Below are 18,530 nucleotides of genomic sequence, written 5' to 3'. Positions count from 1 at the left end.
CAAAAAGTAGTTGCGTTACAGTAACATTGTTAGTTAGTCCCAGCACTGGTAATTTTCAACTAAAACTGTAAAAGAACTTTTCTATTCCTATTCCTGTCCTCTGCATTTTCCTTGCAGTGATCGAGGAAGATGTAAAGGACATGAATAGATGCAAACAGATGATCTTCTGTGGTGACCCCTAAAGGGAATTAGCTGAAAGAAGAAGACTTTAAAATAGCGCTGTTTCACCCTTGCATGTGTGCTTTGTAACAAAGTGTTTGTTTAAAATAATTGTCCACGGTACCTTTAGTTTATTTTAGTTTAGTTTATTTAGCACATTGTTATAAAAAAAGAAACGATAGACATCAGAGAAAACAAATAGCTGTGCAAGGAAAGGAAGAAGCCGGCAGGCTTATTTGGAATCCTTTCCTTAATGGACGAGGTCATTAAATAACTTGGATTAAAAAATCAATAAGAACCATACAAAATATCCTGTAGGATAATACACTGATATAAAGCCAATGTTAGTTTATTGTCCTTGTTATGTTTTCAGCTCTCTGAGGTAATCGATAATGAGTAGGTATGGGAGTTAAACAATTAGCAAGGTACTGCTCAATATCAGCTATTATAGGAAGCCGCTCAATTTGGTGGAGGCGTTGTTTTCTTTACCCATGATTGTTGTCCGCTGTGTTTGACAAGTATGCCAATTTTTTTTTGTATGTAACAATGTTCTGCCTTACATGCACTTTGTAACTGGCTGTTTTCCCTTTTATCTGACTGCACTGGCAGTGTTTATGTCCTTTGTACATCTTGTACTTCTGTTTATGTGGACATAAATAAATATTTTGTGTGTGTGTGTGTGTGTGTGTGTGTGTGTGTGTGTGTGTGTGTGTGTGTGTGTGTGTGTGTGTGTGTGTGTGTGTGTGTGTGTGTGTGTGTGTGTGTGTGTGTGTGTGTGTGTGTGTGTGTGTGTGTGTGTGTGTGTGTGTGTGTGCGCGTGCGTGCAAGTGTGCATGTATTGTACATGTGTGTCCATCTATGCTCTGTGTGTCCATACATGTGGCGGTGTGTATTTTGATGTGCGTTTATCTGTGTCAGGTGGTGTAGAGCATGTGTATGTGCAATGTGTAACTGGGTCAACTGTGTGCATACAGTATGTGTATACGCACATACGTATGCATATTTGTAACTGCGTCTGCAGCACATTTTCTGTGTGTGTGTGTCTTTGGGATGTGATGCAGTATGCGCCCTACGCGCGTCTCTGTATCCGTGAGCCAGTGCATGTATGTGTGCATGATATGTGCGTCTCTGTGTGTGTTTCTGAACGTGCGCGCTCTTCACTGATGGTCCTGGCTTCCTGTTAGTGTTATAGAATGTGAGTGCTCTCCAGTGACCGTCCTGTGTTTATACTGGAACCTGTTCTCTCCCCCTGTCCTCCCTCCTGGCTGCAGCTAGTTCACACTCAATATTTGGACATGGCACTTTTCAGAGGCAGCTGCACTATAGCTCCACAATCCAGTCCAAATTTACTAGCTATAGTGAGTTCTTCTATGCTAGAGGGATTACGCAATTTTGAGCATATCATACAGGCATCGTCATAAATTGGAATTGTTAATATCTAACGTCACTCTTTACACAGTGGTTTAACTACATTAACCTTAGCATCCATAGTCTGCAGCGTACATTCGGTAACGCATTTTGAGCATGTAGATCGGCTATTTTTCGACGAAGAGATTTGGTATAGAGCGTGAAAAGGACCGTACCGAATATAGAGCCCTGGGGGAACCCAAATCAATGAAGTATATAGCGTTTAATTGGTTAAAACGACGAAGATTAAATGAATAAAAACTCCAGATTAAAAGTGATAACTAAATAAATTGAAATGATAGATTATTATTCAATTGCTCTCTACCCCACAGGTGTCCATGGAACAGACATGCTTAATGGTTCTTAATTGTTCTGACCCTGGCTACTTATAAATGTCCCTCCCATAAAAGTCCCTCTGCCTGGCTGACCAGATGATGAAGACTCCTCCTTGAGACCTCCAACTCCCTGAGAGTAGAGGCGTGGTATAGAAACACTTTTGTTTGGTTTAATGGAACTGCTCTGTCATCAACCCTCTTCAGCTTAGACCACACAGATGTCTATGGCTCGCTGTAACCAAAGTGGAACAGAAACATTATAGAGACAAATTAGATCTCTGAAGGTTTCTCCCGGAGTGTAGAAACATAGTTTCTCTCTAACTGACCCTGTGTTGGACCACACAGAACCATGAAAATACGCACTAACTAGTCAATGGACGGGGCACACTAGGTAGGATAATGTGTTCCACTGTACGCATTACACTCTCCCAGTGAAACTCCTCACTGTCGGGTGAAAATAAAGGGCTGGTGATTTAAAGGAGTACTTCACTTTAAAACACTTCTGGGGTCATTTTTAACATCTACTCTGGCTTTTGTGTGCACCCCAGACAGTTTTTATGTTGTTGGATTGAATTATTTAGATACTGTATTTGTCTCCACCAGGCCGAAGGCGTGACCGAGACTATGTTTTAGCCCCTGTTCGTCTGTCCGTCCGTCCGTGTACAGCTAATCTCCGGCACTGTTGAAACTGTGCAAGCATACGCCCTGGAGGCCAGAGCAGAACGTCTGCCCCAAATGTTTCACTTCGGCCTGTTATAGCACCACATTTATTTATATTACTCCTACAAATTTTGTCCAAACATCACGCCAATCGGTAAATATTATCTCTATAGTCATGTGATCAAGACGGATCTGTCCGATTATTCATATTCTATCCTGATTGGCTAAGATTGTCTTCCAAAGTTTGCAGGAGTGGCCTATTTTTAACAAAATGCCTCAAATCATGAATGCAGTGTCCAATTGCTGTGAAACATTGCTGGCCCACAATAAGCAACCTGCCCTGGCGGAGACCTGTGTTCCGATGAGCAATTTTTTTTTGTTGATATCATACACGTCCCCCTCCTTATAAGCCCATTGAACTTGAAATCATGTTCGACTCATTGAAAACACAGACGGTGACTGATATTGTCCTTCTAATGTGTTTTTTCAATTACCTTTTTTCTCCATTTATTTTATTTTATTTATTTATTTTATTTTTCAAAAGGGTAATAAAAAGAAAAAAACTAAATGAAAAAACACAGCTCCCTTATGCAATTGGAAATTGGCATACTTATTAAATTGGGAAGCAGAGGCACATTTCTACTGCCTTTCTCTGAGACTGTTTTCTATCCTTTGTCAGGCCACATACACCTCTAAAGGGATGCCTTTAGACAGACCAGAAATAGACCTTAGAGGACGATATTTATTTTCTGAGAGCTCACCAGACCACACAAAGGTCTAACAGGTTCTCCCGGAGTAGGGTAGGCGCCGTTATAAAACATAGCGCCTGTAAGGCCTTCTCGCTGCCAAGAGCTCTTATATTCTTCCACACAAAGCTTTCTGTGCCTATTAGCCGAGAGTAGCGTGATAACAGAAACCTAGTGGGGAACCAATTCCTATGCTCAGAGCTCGCCCTCTGTACGCTAATATCTGCCAGATCACGTAGAAGTTAGTCTCAACACTCCCAGCGATGTCTGTATTAGGATAGTAGACAATAAAGGCTACGGGACCTTTTAGTCAAGCTTCAGCTACCCAATGAAGTCATTCAACTGCTAATTTATTACAGAACATCAGCAGAGAAACACCACATCAGAGTCCAAGACATAATTCAATGTTTTTAAAATAGTTCTGCCAAAACTGTTAATGTTGTGAGTTCCCTCAGATCCCTTCCCTCCACCAACAGAAACATGCACTTGTATTACAAACCCTATTTTTAATTGGTGTAATCTGAGTGATTAATACATTATTTAGCTCTGAGTGTTAGTTTCAAGATTATTTTGAAAGGATTTTAATTATGTCTGGGTTGGGAGACAGGAAAGAGAGAGGGGAGATGACACGTGAAACAGGTCTTGAGAAACATTTTGAACCCTTGGCACTGTGTGAATACTTGATATACTATCACTAACTGGCTGAGCCGCCAGGCTGTTCGACAACACGTTTAATATAAATCATTAGTTTATCAGATGTGGTTATGTTTTGGCTTGTGAAATGAACCGATGGGGAAGAGTAATATATTTAACTGAAGCGTTTGTCTTCGACCAGTCCCATGGTTTAGAGAGCGGCGCTCAGCTCTCCATTCACGTTCAAAAGCACTTCAGGAAACAATCAACAATGGTTAAGTGGCCAGCTGTCACAGACACACACACACACACACACACACACACACACACACACACACACACACACACACACACACACACACACACACACACACACACACACACACACACACACACACACACACACACACACACACAGGCGCGCACGCCTGCATTCATGCATGCACAAATATTAATCATACAAACTGTATTCATGCATGCACCCACACACAGAAGAAATACCACCAATACCTTCTTGAATATATTAGTTTGACCGTGTCACCTTAAGCCAGTGACACTTAAACAAATCTCTGTTTAATCTTGAATGCTGTGACACCCCTGTACAGTTAAATCCAGGAAACAGGATGTGCTCATGCCCTTTACTTCCTCGATACTTCCTGTAAGCTCTTACAGAGTCAGTCAGTCAGACAGACATGTCTTGGCAGTCCCTGCTTTGGGTCTCGTCTTTATCATTATTTTCTGTCTCTATTGGTCTTTGAACTTCAGTCTGTTTCTCATAGCCTGTCCTTATCTTTTGACTCTGCTCCTTGAGACGTTAACATGTCTACATTTTCTCTATCATAGCTCTGTTTTATAGCTGTCTGCCTCTTTCTGTCTCCCTATTTTCTCTTCCTTTTATTATTATATTTTGTTATTTAGTAATTCCATTCTCTCTCGCTCTGACCAGCCGTCTCTCACGTCCAGTCATTGCTGTGGGAAACTTGAATTTATTTTAACTTTATCTGTGGTTTCCCAGATAAAACTCATTCTACAGTGCCAAAACTTTACTCTTAGGCAACTCAATTGAAATTTGACTCATTTGGACACCACCTCCAGTGCAATTTATTGCAATTGATTTAACCAGGGGTCTTTTGACTCAAATGTAAAAAAAAACATTTTATATAAAGTCTTTTGGGGCAATAATGTCAGGTTAAAGTGTCCGGCAATACTGGAGATATGTGGTTCTTCCACGACAGTGGAGTTACTGTGTTTTCATCTATCTATTAAAGCTCTTTTCCTTGGCTTTCATCACTGACATGTGGGATCAATAACCCTTTTTAAGAAATTGTTTTCTTGTTCTGTTCAGAAAATCCCTCAAGCCACGTTATCGGGGCTTGGATGACAGTTACTGTTGCAGTGTGTGTTTTGATTTATTTATGTATGTATCCACGTGTGTGTGTGTGTGTGTGTGTGTGTGTGTGTGTGTGTGTGCGTGTGCGTATGTGTGTGTGTGGGCGCGCATGTGCATGTGTCTCTATGTGCGTGTGTGTCTCACTGACCACTGATGTTTGTTGACATTGTGCACATGTTTCTGCTGTTACCTGAAAGCCATTAGTTTTCCACTTCAGTTGAAATTCTATGTGGTCTTTTATATGCAGAGTAAATCGCATGACTGTAAGCCACCTGAAACTCATTCAAAACACATGCATCAAGTGGAAAATAAGAAATTCTTAATCAGAACCTCAAAGCATCGCTATAGGAGACAGAACTTATGTGACACGCACCTGAAAGATGAAGCGATATATAATGTCAGTACAGTCTGTGTATTTGTGAGTACATTGATTTTTTTGTATATCTGAATGCTTAAAAATATGTGTTTGTGTTTCCCCTCACAGACGGAGTGTGCAAACTTTGTGCGTCTGCTGCAGCCGTTCAACCGCACCCACCTGCTAGCCTGTGGGACTGGGGCCTTTCAGCCCATGTGTGCCCACATCTATGTTGGCCACAGAGGAGAGGTAAGGTCCTATACCTCCTGTATATACACACACACACACACACACACACACACACACACACACACACACACACACACACACACACACACACACACACACACACACACACACACACACACACACACACACACACACACACACCTTTTCACTTAACCAGTCGTGGCGTCCCTATTCTGGGGGAAACATTCCACAAAAATAGCAGATCGACAAGGTCACAACGCGGCGTCGCATTGTGAGCACCAGAAATTTGCTGTAGAGGGAAAATAGGGGACCAGGTATAGACCCCTGGGGGACCCTGTCCTTGTCAATAAAGTATATAGGGCTGGTCTTGGGGACTCTGTGACGTACTCTCTACCGTATTCAGTATCATGTGAGATATCGAATAAACCTTGGATGAGCTACCAGGACACTGTACTGGAAACAATGGATTGGAGATATTCTCTCCGTGTTTTGGTCTGGCTCTATGCTCAGCTCACCACACTTCAGTACAGAGAGATGTCCCCCACACGCAGCTGCATGGTGTGGCCCTGCAACACGAGGACTGTACAGCGACTCGGCTGCACCATCAGGCCCGCTGCATCAGTGTTTCGCAAACAGTTTCATGTCAACGACACCCAAATGTATGTATTTGGCTGCAAACCCCCATTTGAAAAAACTTTGAGCCCCCATAAGAGAAGATTAGTCGAGATGTATCAACATCTTTCAAATATCGCAAGCTCACAATGCATCGATCTGCAAGCTCACGATCCGACACGTTGTGAGTTTGTAGATGGGCTATTTTCAAATAGCCAAAAACGTAAATAGGGCTTACGTGTTGAGGCGATTCCTCGAACCAGTGCTCCACATACTTTCAACTGTGTGGTGAGGCTCTGAGCGCAGCCACTCAGCTCAGTGGGACCCACCGTGGAGTCATGCTTGGAGCCGTTTTAATAGAGCATTTAGAATAGAGGGAATGAAAGGGGCCATTTAACGCAGGCTGAGGGCCAGCTCTTTCACCACAGTCCTCCAGAGCTCAGCCCAGTGTACTGCCCAGTAGGAGGGGGTCAAGCTGGGCATGAGGACCGAGGAGAGCTGGCTAGCAGGAGGAGCTGGAGGGTAAAGACGACAGAGAGGTGGGAGAATGCCAACTGTTGAGTGGAAGGGACGCTGTGTGTGCATTCGTGTGTGCATTCGTGTGTGCATTCGTGTGTGCATTTGTGTGTGCACTCGTGCGTGTGTGTGTGTGTGTGTGTGTGTGTGTGTGTGTGTGTGTGTGTGTGTGTGCGTGTGTGTGTGTGTGCGTGTATTTGTACTGCTGTTCTTTGTGAGAACCAAATGTCCTCACAAGGATAGAAAGGTTAGGTTAAGGTTAAGCATATAATGGTGATGATTAGGTTTAGGGTTAAGGTTAGGGAATTTACCACTTGAACCCTACCGTCCATCTTGAAAAAAATGCGTTGTGAGCTTGCAGCTCGGCTATTTTCTAGATTTATTGTAGAGCTAAAACAGGAAGGTTTCTAGTGTACAGCCCTGGGGGAATCCGGTCAACTAAGTATAGGGTCTAAGTGGTTAATGCAATCAATGGGAATGAGTCGAAAGCCTTCAAGAGTCAGTACAAGGATGTGTGCGTGTGTGTATGTGCATTTATGTATGTTCATGTATAACACATTGTTTGTTATAGCTCAGCGTTTCTGTCACTCTGTATCTTTTTATCCATCTATCAAGCTCACTGTGGTTTTAATGTCTGGGTTTTCAGACATGCGATGGAAAACAAAAGAAAAAATCACAGATAGAATAGACTTACAACAATGTACAATGCAATCTCTGTGGGTGTACGTGCGTGCGTCTGATCGCTTGTGTCGCTCTTTGAGAAGGAAGGAAAATGAAATCCAGGGATGGTGAATGGGGCAGTGGTAGCCCGCAGGTTGCGGTTAGGACTGTGGAGAAGCCGGCGGAGATGCTGGCGTTGTGGCTGAAAGGCTACCGGCTCACCTCGCTGGATTGTCTAGAAAAATCTGTGAAAAGTGAATGAGGCACAGTCTCTGCCATACCACAAGATCTGCCCTCCAGGTGGCTTTATGTATGTGTGTGTTTAAGAGCGAGAGAGAATGAGTTAAAGATGTGTACTTATACTTTGTCGTACAACGTCCTATGTTGCAGACCAAAATAGCATATCTACAGTATATCACAATCCATCACATCCGCGATGCATTGTGTTCTTATAGATCGACTATTTTCAGACCGTGCCGCAGTCATACCATGACTGCGTCTGTGACTTTGAGACGGCCGTTTTGGTACAAAAACGGCTGACTGAGATCCTGTCGCGTGTGTGTGTGTGTGTGTGTGTGTGTGTGTGTGTGTGTGTGTGTGTGTGTGTGTGTGTGTGTGTGTGTGTGTGTGTGTGTGTGTGTGTGTGTGTGTGTGTGTGTGTGTGTGTGTGTGTGTGTGTGTGTGTGTGTGTGTGTGTGTGTGTGTGTGTGTGTGTGTGTGTGTGTGTGTGTGTGTGTGTGCGTGCGTGCGTCACACCATGTCTTTTTCAAGTAGTCCAAGTCTCACCCTGCAGGACTCCTGTCCGTTTATTTAACCAGTCGTTCACGGGTCCAGAACCAATCATCCTTCTGTTTGTCTGACCTCTCCCCAGGGAGTGAGGGTCATGACCGCTTGGACTGGACCCTGGGTGGGATGACCTTTGACCTCCTAGGTGTTTCATCTCCGTTTAGGGGACGCACGCACGCACACACACACACACACACACACACACACACACACACACACACACACACACACACACACACACACACACACACACACAGTACAGGTACATACTGTACACAGGTACATACTGTACACACACACATACATTCAGGGGTCCCCATGGTGCGTTTCATAGTTTTTCTCTTTGTGTCTGTCCACATGTTTGTTGACTCTGTGTCTGTTTGTATGTCTCTCTGTCTACCTCTATCACTTAGGCCTGCACGCACGCACGCACGCACGCACGCACGCACGCACGCACGCACGCACGCACGCACGCACGCACGCACGCACGCACGCACGCACGCACGCACGCACGCACGCACGCACGCACGCACGCACACACACACACACACACACACATTCAGGGGTCCCCATGGTGAGTGACACAGCTGTCTGAGCAGCATCAGAGCTGAGAAAATAAACCGCTGTGTTTCAGTGACAGCATACACAAATCCAGGCCCCCCACACACACACACACACACACACACACACACACACACACACACACACACACACACACACACACACACACATATATATATACAATATATAACTTAACATGCTCACACACAAATTATAGAAATACGATGAAAGACATTCAGGGATAAACACACAAATCAGCAAAAATATACAGGTTGATTCAAGCACACACACACACACACACACACACACACACACACACACACACACACACACACACACACACGAAGTATACAGTACATTATACTTAAATAATCACTGAGGGAACTGAAGAAAGATATTGAAAGATTAACAGTTGGAGGTGATGACAAAGTAGAGAACATAAGTGCATGCATGTTACGCACACACACACAGTGAAAGAGAAAAGTACGGCCTGACACAGATCAAAGCTAAACTATACTGAAATGCATCATGAGAGATGTGATGATTCTCCACTTCTTTTCCAGTGCTGTTTACTCTTCAACATGCTGAATATGATATCTCATCTTGTGATATTTAGAAGATTAGGTAGCACTTGCTATGCATCCCATAAAACCTTTAAGTTTAGATGTGGGGGTGTATAATAATAGTTAGACCAATTTGGTCCCACAGGGGAAATTCAGTGGTCAAACTTGAGTGCAGTTAAGGGTTAAGTGTCTTGCTCAGGGACACTTTGACACATTGCCGGGGCCAGGAATTGAACCTGGGACCTCCTGTTTCCCAGGCGGCCTTTCTACCCATTCAGCTATGGCCGCTCTGGATGAGAGCACATAATTATTAGTCATGTCAGGCAGGCATCCTCCTATCACAGATGTTTTTGATGTGGATATTGAGATTACGAAATGTGATCATTGACAGGGCCTCTAAATGCCACAATACTATAATACTATAAAATAACATACATGAAAATATGGTGTTTATAGTCAAAGGGAAATAAAAGGCAATAATTGTCTTCAGCTGGGTTGTAGATTGTCGGAGTCGGATGGAATGAAATCGTGGATTAAAAGCATGATGGAAATTTGATTGCTTGCAAGTCTTCCAGAGCTGTGGATCAAAGTCTTGGATAACATGAAGGATAAACAAACACATATTTCTTTCTTTCTTTCCTTCTTTCCAACCTACCCTCCTGTCTCCCCCCTTCTACTCTCTGTCTCCCTTGTCTTCTGTGAGCTCTTTTGGTCTCTCTCTCTCTCTCTCTCTCTCTCTCTCTCTCTCTCTCTCTCTCTCTCTCTCTCTCTCTCTCTCTCTTTCACTCTCTCTCTCTCTTTCACTATCGTTCTGTCGTTCTTTCTGTCTGCTTGTGTGGGCTAACGGTATTTTTTTCCCTCCTTGTTTTGTGTGTTTATGTCTGTTTGTGTGTACTGTTTGCATTTGTGTTGCATGTGGACAATGTGAAAACTTGTAATTTTTCCGTTATTGTTTCTTCTGATGTGTGCATGTCTCATTAAAGACCACCAGAAAGACATGGCTGTTTTACCCACCCACCTCTCTCTCTCTCTCTCTCTCTCTCTCTCTCTCTGTCTCTCTCTCTGTCTCTCTCATTTACTTCGTTTGATTTTTCGTTCGTTTGTTTCACTTAAGTATGTGTTTTTGTCTGTGTAGACAATCGTTCGTTTAGGACTTTGAAGTTGTTTTAACCTTAAAATGTATATCTCCATCATTCCATTCTCCTTTGCTGACAGATGTTCAGGAGGTTTTTGGGGTTGAGATGGAGAGAGCAGAAAGACAAATGAGAGGAGAAGGGGCAGAGATGAAAGGAGCCTGCTTCCCATGCTGTCCCCAGAGAGAGAGAGAGAGAGAGAGAGAGAGAGAGAGAGAAGGATGAGAGAAGGGGAGCTAGGGAGGATGGGAAAAGGACGAAGGTGGAAGCAATGAGAGGAAAAAGCAGAGGGGAGGAAAAGGGAGAGCTTGGAAGGGGCATGGATGTCGAAAGAGGAGATGTCTGTTTAGTTTAACTCTGAGAGAAGGAAAGACAGATAAAGCGAGGGAGAGAGAGGAAAATGGAGGGGACAGGAACAGAATTTATTGGCCATAAACCGGTTCATTACTGATCTATTAATTATCATTAAAAAAATACCCCTTTGCTCGTTTACTTTACTTCATCAGGGGGGGTCATGGTGTATTAGGCTTGGCAGAGAGAGAGTTTAAGACCTGACCTGAACATCTCTCTATCGCTGTACAATAACCACAGCTGGACTGCTGTATGGTGACACTGTACACCTCACTTACTGTAGGTCTCTCTCTGTCTTCTTTCTCCATTGTGTGTGTGTGTGTGTGTGTGTGTGTGTGTGTGTGTGTGTGTGTGTGTGTGTGTGTGTGTGTGTGTGTGTGTGTGTGTGTGTGTGTGTGTGTGTGTGTGTGTGTGTGTGTGTGTGTGTGTGTGTGTGTGTGTGTGTGTGTGTGTGTGCGCGTGCGTGCACGTGGGTGGCTGGGTGGGTTTCAGTTGCCATTGTGGGTTTATGTGTATTTGGTTTGGCAAAATGTGGAGAAAGTGACTTGGACAGTCACTAATCAGCTACACAGGGAACAGTGCTGTTCCCCTGGAACACCCTGATACGTATACAGTACCCCCCACACACACACACACACACACACACACATACACACACACAAATGTCAAGAGACGACACTCGACACACATTCACATAGGAGAGAGAAAGAATGAGACAGCAGAGCGTGCTGGAGGGAGGGGCGCTTGGCAACCAGAGAGGGGGAGAGGTGGTGACAGTTTGAGGATGACAAATGAACAAGCCAAAAATAGTCCTTATGGAAATAAAAAAGGTGGAATGTGAGCAAATCAGAGACAGAAACGAAGCGATGATGTAAAAGAGAGGTGGCGAAGAAGTTTTACGTGGCCAGAAATAAATGCTGTTCATTAATGAACCTCTTGAAGCACTGAACAACTAAACCAAACACTGCTTACACACAGAAATGTGGCATACTGTATTTACATCAAAAAGCTTGTGGCAGACAGTGGGTCTGTGGATTCAACGCATGCCTAGTTTGATCATCCCATCACTCGCGGGGCCATCCCGCAGCTGGGCAGCCGTAACCATGGCGACAGTCTTTTACATAAAAACGCTAATAAACAGCTGACGTTTGGTGAAATCGAAAAACGGGCTTCGCAGTTCCGTGGGCATGGTAATGGTGAATGTGTTTGTGCAAATGCAGAGCAATTGCTCCGGCCACTGAGGAGAACCGGGCAGACAGTTTTGGCCTCACCACCACCCACCACAGAAGTTTGTAGAATTATATGAGGATGAGTATATAAAATGCTAAGTGGTAGGTTATACATGGAAAATGGATGGAAAATGGATTCCAATCTGTCAATTTGTACAAAAAACAGACCTGAAATATTTGGCCAAAAACAACATCTGTCGTACTGACGACAAGAATCAGGTCAGTTTGAATACGCGAAAATACTTGTGCGCGCGTGTGTGCGTCACCGTGTGTGTGTGTGTGTGTGTGTGTGTGTGTGTGTGTGTGTGTGTGTGTGTGTGTCATAGCGGAAGGGATGTTTTACTGGAAAGACTATAAAACCAAGGAAATCCAGTTGTACTTTGATAAAGGGGAGCGGACTATTGTTATTCACACTATTATTATCCATGGTCACCTCGGTGTCACCAGCAAGGTGACCTGTGTGTTTGTGGAGGGAGGGAGGGAGGGAGGGAGCGAGGGAGGGAGATCAAACTGATGTTGTCATTTTTCATTCGGTTAATTCCATTAAGAATATGCGTAAACCCCTGAATGCAAGCATGAGGCTTTCGTGTGACAGTGATTCGCCACAGTGGTCTCAGTGAGCATCTGTTTGAGGTTTTGAACACGCGTGCACTGGTGCACGTACAAAGATTAGAAATGCGTGGGAGTGTGTATTGTTCCCTGTGCTTTTTTGTATTGTGTATTTTTATCCAGCTGATTTCAATGTCATCATCTCCCCAGTGGCTCCTCGACCGTCACAGACTCACCCTCTCAATAACAATACTCCATTGTCTAGTAAAGGAACGGACACACTGACACACGCAGGGTTCACTGGAGGGACAGTTAAGTCACTGTTATGGAGCCTTCATACAGTACTAGCTCCATCTGCCCTCACTGTTGAGTTGATCTGAACTTAGTTCACCTTCTCTGGCACACTGCACTCAGCAAAATGAGGGTAGCATGGCCCTCAATCAAAAAATAAACCCCCAAACTAGGCCATGGGGCCCTGCTTGTCTCCTATTCCCTCACTTCTTGGGCAGCTGAGCGGCGTATTTCACTCAAGTACAGTGGCTATGATTCTCTACATCCCAGGGTATTTGGTTGGGTTTGAACTTGTGCCACTTAACTCGCCAAAGAAGGGAGATCAATGTGGGCATAACTCGACAGTCCCATAGTACCCTGTTCCCTGGGCACTTGTGTAGGTCTGAACTGACTTCACTCACATCCAGACTGCTGGCACATTAAATTCATCACTTGAAAACATTGCTGTCGGGCAGAAACCTTGTATCTCCATATTTCATCTCCTTATATTTTTTCATAATAGAATGCCCTATTTTTTACTTAATACGACATTGCCTCTTGAGACATTGTGAGCTTATAGATCTCCTATTTTCAAAAAATTTGGACGATTTTTACACATTTTGAAAGTGTTTGCCTATAATGACATTCACAGTATAGGGACACCAGGCTGAAAGTGGGTCTGTGGATTTTATAAATATTGAAATGATTAACAAGGGCCATTAGAACACACATTCTTTTTTTTCCATTTCCTAAAAGGTAACAGGTTTTGTTTCTCCATTCGACAGCGATGAAAATTAGGCCTCTAGTAAGCTACTCTCTCATACTCTCCGGATTTTGTTTTCAACTTAAGTGACTCATGCTCCTTTGGGTGCACTAGTTTTACCACCAAACCCACCAAAGAAGGAGGAAAGTTGGGTCCAGATCTGAGTAGTCCTCCATTCCCTGGACAGTGGGGTTCTGCAGGTCTGAGCTGACTTCACTCACACCCTGACTCTTTTGGCAGGCTCAATTAAGCAAAGTGAGGTTCTAAATGATGAAAGCAGCCCCTTGGTTCTGCCGTTGCCATATTCCCCAATTCTCCTTGCAATTGAATAGTTCTGATCTCCCTTCATTCACACCCGGACTCTTCTGGCATGGTAAAACTCACTAAAGTGGGGAAAATAATGGGTCTGAAATGAATCAAATCGAGGCCCTATTTCATGCTAGTTTCATATTCCCTTGTTCCCTGGGTGCTGGATCAAATCTGAGCTGACTCACAACCAGGGGTTCTGCATTTGGTGAAACAAAGGCAATTTGTTCAGTACAGTCCATGCCTTGGGTGAGCTGAATGCAGTTGCCATTCATATAATGCCATGTGGTTTGTATGTGCAAGGTAAGCAGGGCCAGACAGTGTAACAGGGAGCTGAATACTTCATTTTTTTTAGAAAGCACTTCCTTACGGAGTTCTTAAATATTTCATTACAACTTCCTGACCCAGCTTTATACAGTTTTAGCCCCCGAGAGTTAATGTGAACAGGATGGGCTGGGAGACTGGTCTCAACTCTGACCTGTGCTACACCGCTCTATCATCCTGTTTCTCAGACTTTCCCCTGGTTCTCAGACAAACAAACGAGTTCACTAGAAGGGCGATTAAATCACACATTTTGGGCTGAATCAAAAAGCTACTCTTCGGCCCCTTGTCCCTGGACTGTCAAGCTATGCAGAAAGCGTAGTTGGAAGATAGGACCCGGGACATTGTCTCTGAGTGAACTCAATCAACTCTACATCTGCCTTCTCTTTCATCTCTTTTGTGGACTTTGTTTCATTGTTTTTCTGATGTTTTATGGTCTTCAGAACAATGAAAATCAATGGAATTGAATTGCACAACATGAATTTAACATGATTTAGCCATGGCTGAAATAGGCGTCCATGTGTATACAGTATGTCGCATGTTCCACCTTGTATGTATGCTAGATAGAAGACACAACCTTTCAATACATGACAAATATATTCTAACCCTCACTTTATCTTTTCTCTCATAGCATGTGTTCACCATGGACCCTACCAACGTGGAGAATGGACGGGGCAAGGTCCCACATGACCCCAACCTCCCCTTTGCCAGCACATTCACTGGTATGTTTCCTGCCCTGTCTCTGTGGATGAAATCTATTGCAGACAGTACATTCCTGGGTGTTAATTTAACTCAGTGGATTTAAGTTAACACTATGACTTTTACTGTGTGGTGTAATAACAATATCATGTGTCATGAGGTAGACTTGAACCCTGACTCTATATTGATCTTCCATTGATTTGTGAAGCATTGTTTATAAGAGCTGTCACATTTAACAATGTAAAATGCCATACAGTGAAATTCTCCATGTTAGTTTCTTGACCTTTCAACCTTCTGATGGAGATCTTGGCTGTGTTGTGAAAGTTATGATAACCCTGCTGCTAGGGGAGCTTTCTATGGGACTGACATGTGAGCACACATGCACACACAAGTTACACACAGATACATGAGCACATAATGCGTGCCAGCTCACAAGTTATTAAGACACTAGAGATGCACACATAATGTACTGTGTACACACACACACACACACACACACACACACACACACACACACACACACACACACACACACACACACACACACATATTCTGGTTCTGTGCTGACTAGGTTAAATAGTCAGGGTGTTTCTCTCTGCATGTCAATTACTATTTGGGTTGTGAAATACCTCTGATTTAAAACAGTGACAAGCATTTTTGCACATTAATAAATGTATGCATTTAATTTTTATGTCTATGTGCTCTTGTGTGAGTGCAAGCAGTGTGGATGTTTGAATATGCATAGACACACACACACACACACGGACGGACGGACGGACGGACGTTAAATATGGAACAAATAGCAATGAGAAGCAAAGGAAGCACTGAGCTACAGTACAAAAAGATACAGGGATAGTAACACAGAACCACACCCAGAGAGAGAATTAGAACACAGCGGTGCAGGAAACAAATGAACACACTAGGAGGTTGGGACAGCAAGATAAAGAACCAATAGAAGATGGTGAAAGTCTCATTCATCAGGCACCGATCCTCTGATCTGTTCCTCTTATCTCTGCCATCTCTTTAATTACAGCATCCCTCACACTGAACACACACTGACACTGACCGAGCACAAGTACACATGCACTGTCAGCACTTATTAGTGTCTGCGTGTGTGTGTGTGTGTGTGTGTGTGTGTGTGTGTGTGTGTGTGTGTGTGTGTGTGTGTGTGTGTGTGTGTGTGTGTGTGTGTGTGTGTGTGTGTGTGTGTGTGTGTGTGTGTGTGTGTGTGTGTGTAAATGTATATTTATGTCCATGTGTTCTTGTATGGGTGTATGTGTGTGTGTATATATTGTACATGCGTGCATCTGTATGCACATCTGTGCTGTGTGTGTGTGTGTGTGTGCGTACGCTATGTGCATACAGTACATGTGTGTTCATCCACATGCATGAGTGCTAGTACCTGTACTCTTGCCAAATGGCACAAATGATAAGAAGAACGATAAAGGAACTGTCTTACTCTCCAGAGTTTAACCAAACAGACAATCTGTCAGTAGTTGCACTTCCATCCAAGTGTTTTTGTTATGTGAAGTATGATGTCTGGCCATGGAAAGGCTACATTGAAACAGAAATAGACTATTGATGTGCTTCTTTATTTTCTTTTCTTTTTTAACAAACTTTCAAAAGGTCACTGAAAGAAATGAACATAAATATACTGTAGGTTGTGGACATACTAGCTGGTGTGTGGTCTTATTCTAAATCCAATGGACTGCGTCTACTGTATGTTCTTAATAAGGTCAACAACGTTACTGCTGTCTCAATAGGGCTGCAACTACCGATTATCTTCTTAGCTATTGCATCGATTACTTTTTTGATTAATCAAATATTGGAAAAGCAACTTTCTTTGTATTTATTTTTTATATCAATGCCCCAAAACAGGTTTTTTAAATAATCAACTTATTCTATTGGTCTGATTAAGCTCACGTACAACGCATCACGATGCAACGCATTTTGAGCTTGTAGATCTAATTTATTTTTGTATTTTTGCAAATCGATTATTTTATTCAAATCGATTATTTTTTGTAATTGATTAAATGGTTAAGTTCATTGAACTGTTGCACCCCTACAGTGAAATCACATGCATTTGTGGTTGTGGTCTATGTTCTTATTAATGATTAATGATTAATGATCTTGACCTTGTACCCAAACAAATTTGAGTCAAAAGGCCATTCGTTCTAATGATGCCAATAATACTTGTGCAAGTGAAAGATTGAGAGATTGCTTAAATTATTAACTCACCACAAGTCTATTTAGTTTGTTCGAGAAAATCACTCTCTCAGGAGGAAAGGTATACTAGAAGAACAAGTTCCACCCAGAGTTTCCCAGACTGTATGGGGATTTGAACTGGCGATTTTCCAATCCCATGCTCACTGACTTAACCATTAGGCTACTACCACCTCCGGAGATGAGAGTGATCAGAGGGGAAAGTGGAGGGAGAGCGTTGCTGAATGCCGGTCTCACTGGAGGATGTGAGAGTCGCGTTTCAGCTGGGGATTTGTCTGACCTGCTTTATAACGGATTGTCCTTTCTCTGTGTGTATGTCTCTCTGTCTGGATCTCTCATGCACTCTCTCTTTGTTGTCTCTCTTTGTTCCTCTGTGTCTGTCCCTCATTGTCAATCTTTGTTTCTCTGTCTGCCTTTGTCCTTCACTGTCTCTCTTTGTTTCACTGTCTGCCTGTGTGTCTGTCCCTCATTGTCCCTCTCTCTGTTTCCTTCTGTCACAATGTGTGTATCTGTCTCCCTGTCTCTGCCTCCCCTTTTCTCCTCTCTCCCTCCTACCATCCCTTCCTCTTCCCCTCTCTCCCTCTGTCTCCCTATAAAGGTGGGGAGTTGTATGCAGGGCTGACAGCGGACTTCCTGGGCAGAGACTCTGTGATCTTCAGGAGTATGGGAGGCCGTTCCACCATGAGGACAGAGACGGACCAGAAACTGTTGCATGGTATTGTTAAAAAACTAAAGTGATTCCTGAGTGTTCCTTCAACTCAGAGAGTGAACAAATGGAAACAAAATGGACCCGTAGGAGTCCATTTGGTTACATGTATACACTTTCAGAGTTAAATTACAGTGTGCTCTATCAAACTATAAGCAATAACTACGGTACTTATATAAATGACTTGGTTGTTATAATAACATTTAAATAAGAGTCTATAGAATATTAGAAAAGTGTGAGCTTAACCAGTATTTGTCCCATTTCATATTCTGCTTATGTTCCCTTCTTGAACTGTCTCTCTCTGTGTCTGACTCAGCTTTCTTCCCTCTGTCGTCTCCAGACCCCCGGTTCATAGCGGCCCACCTCATCCCAGACAACGATGACAGG

General features: G+C 43.3%; 1 protein-coding gene across 2 annotated transcripts in view; it reads left to right on the top strand.

The window, feature by feature from the left end:
- sema3bl (sema domain, immunoglobulin domain (Ig), short basic domain, secreted, (semaphorin) 3bl) overlaps positions 1 to 18,530 on the top strand; it is a 90,379-nt gene that overhangs the window by 41,838 nt on the left and 30,011 nt on the right. For both annotated transcript variants that reach the window (XM_080444134.1, XM_080444133.1), the window contains exons 4-7: positions 5,815 to 5,934; positions 15,147 to 15,237; positions 18,036 to 18,152; positions 18,484 to 18,530. The exon at positions 18,484 to 18,530 is cut by the window's right edge and continues 96 nt beyond it. In XM_080444134.1, the coding sequence (XP_080300260.1) occupies positions 5,815 to 5,934; positions 15,147 to 15,237; positions 18,036 to 18,152; positions 18,484 to 18,530 (375 nt within the window). The remainder of the gene's footprint in view (positions 1 to 5,814; positions 5,935 to 15,146; positions 15,238 to 18,035; positions 18,153 to 18,483) is intronic.

Source organism: Gymnoscopelus braueri (assembly GCF_963280865.1).
Source record: "Gymnoscopelus braueri genome assembly, chromosome: 12".
NCBI classification, from domain to species: domain Eukaryota; kingdom Metazoa; phylum Chordata; class Actinopteri; order Myctophiformes; family Myctophidae; genus Gymnoscopelus; species Gymnoscopelus braueri.
This window is presented reverse-complemented; position numbering and strand designations above follow the sequence as displayed.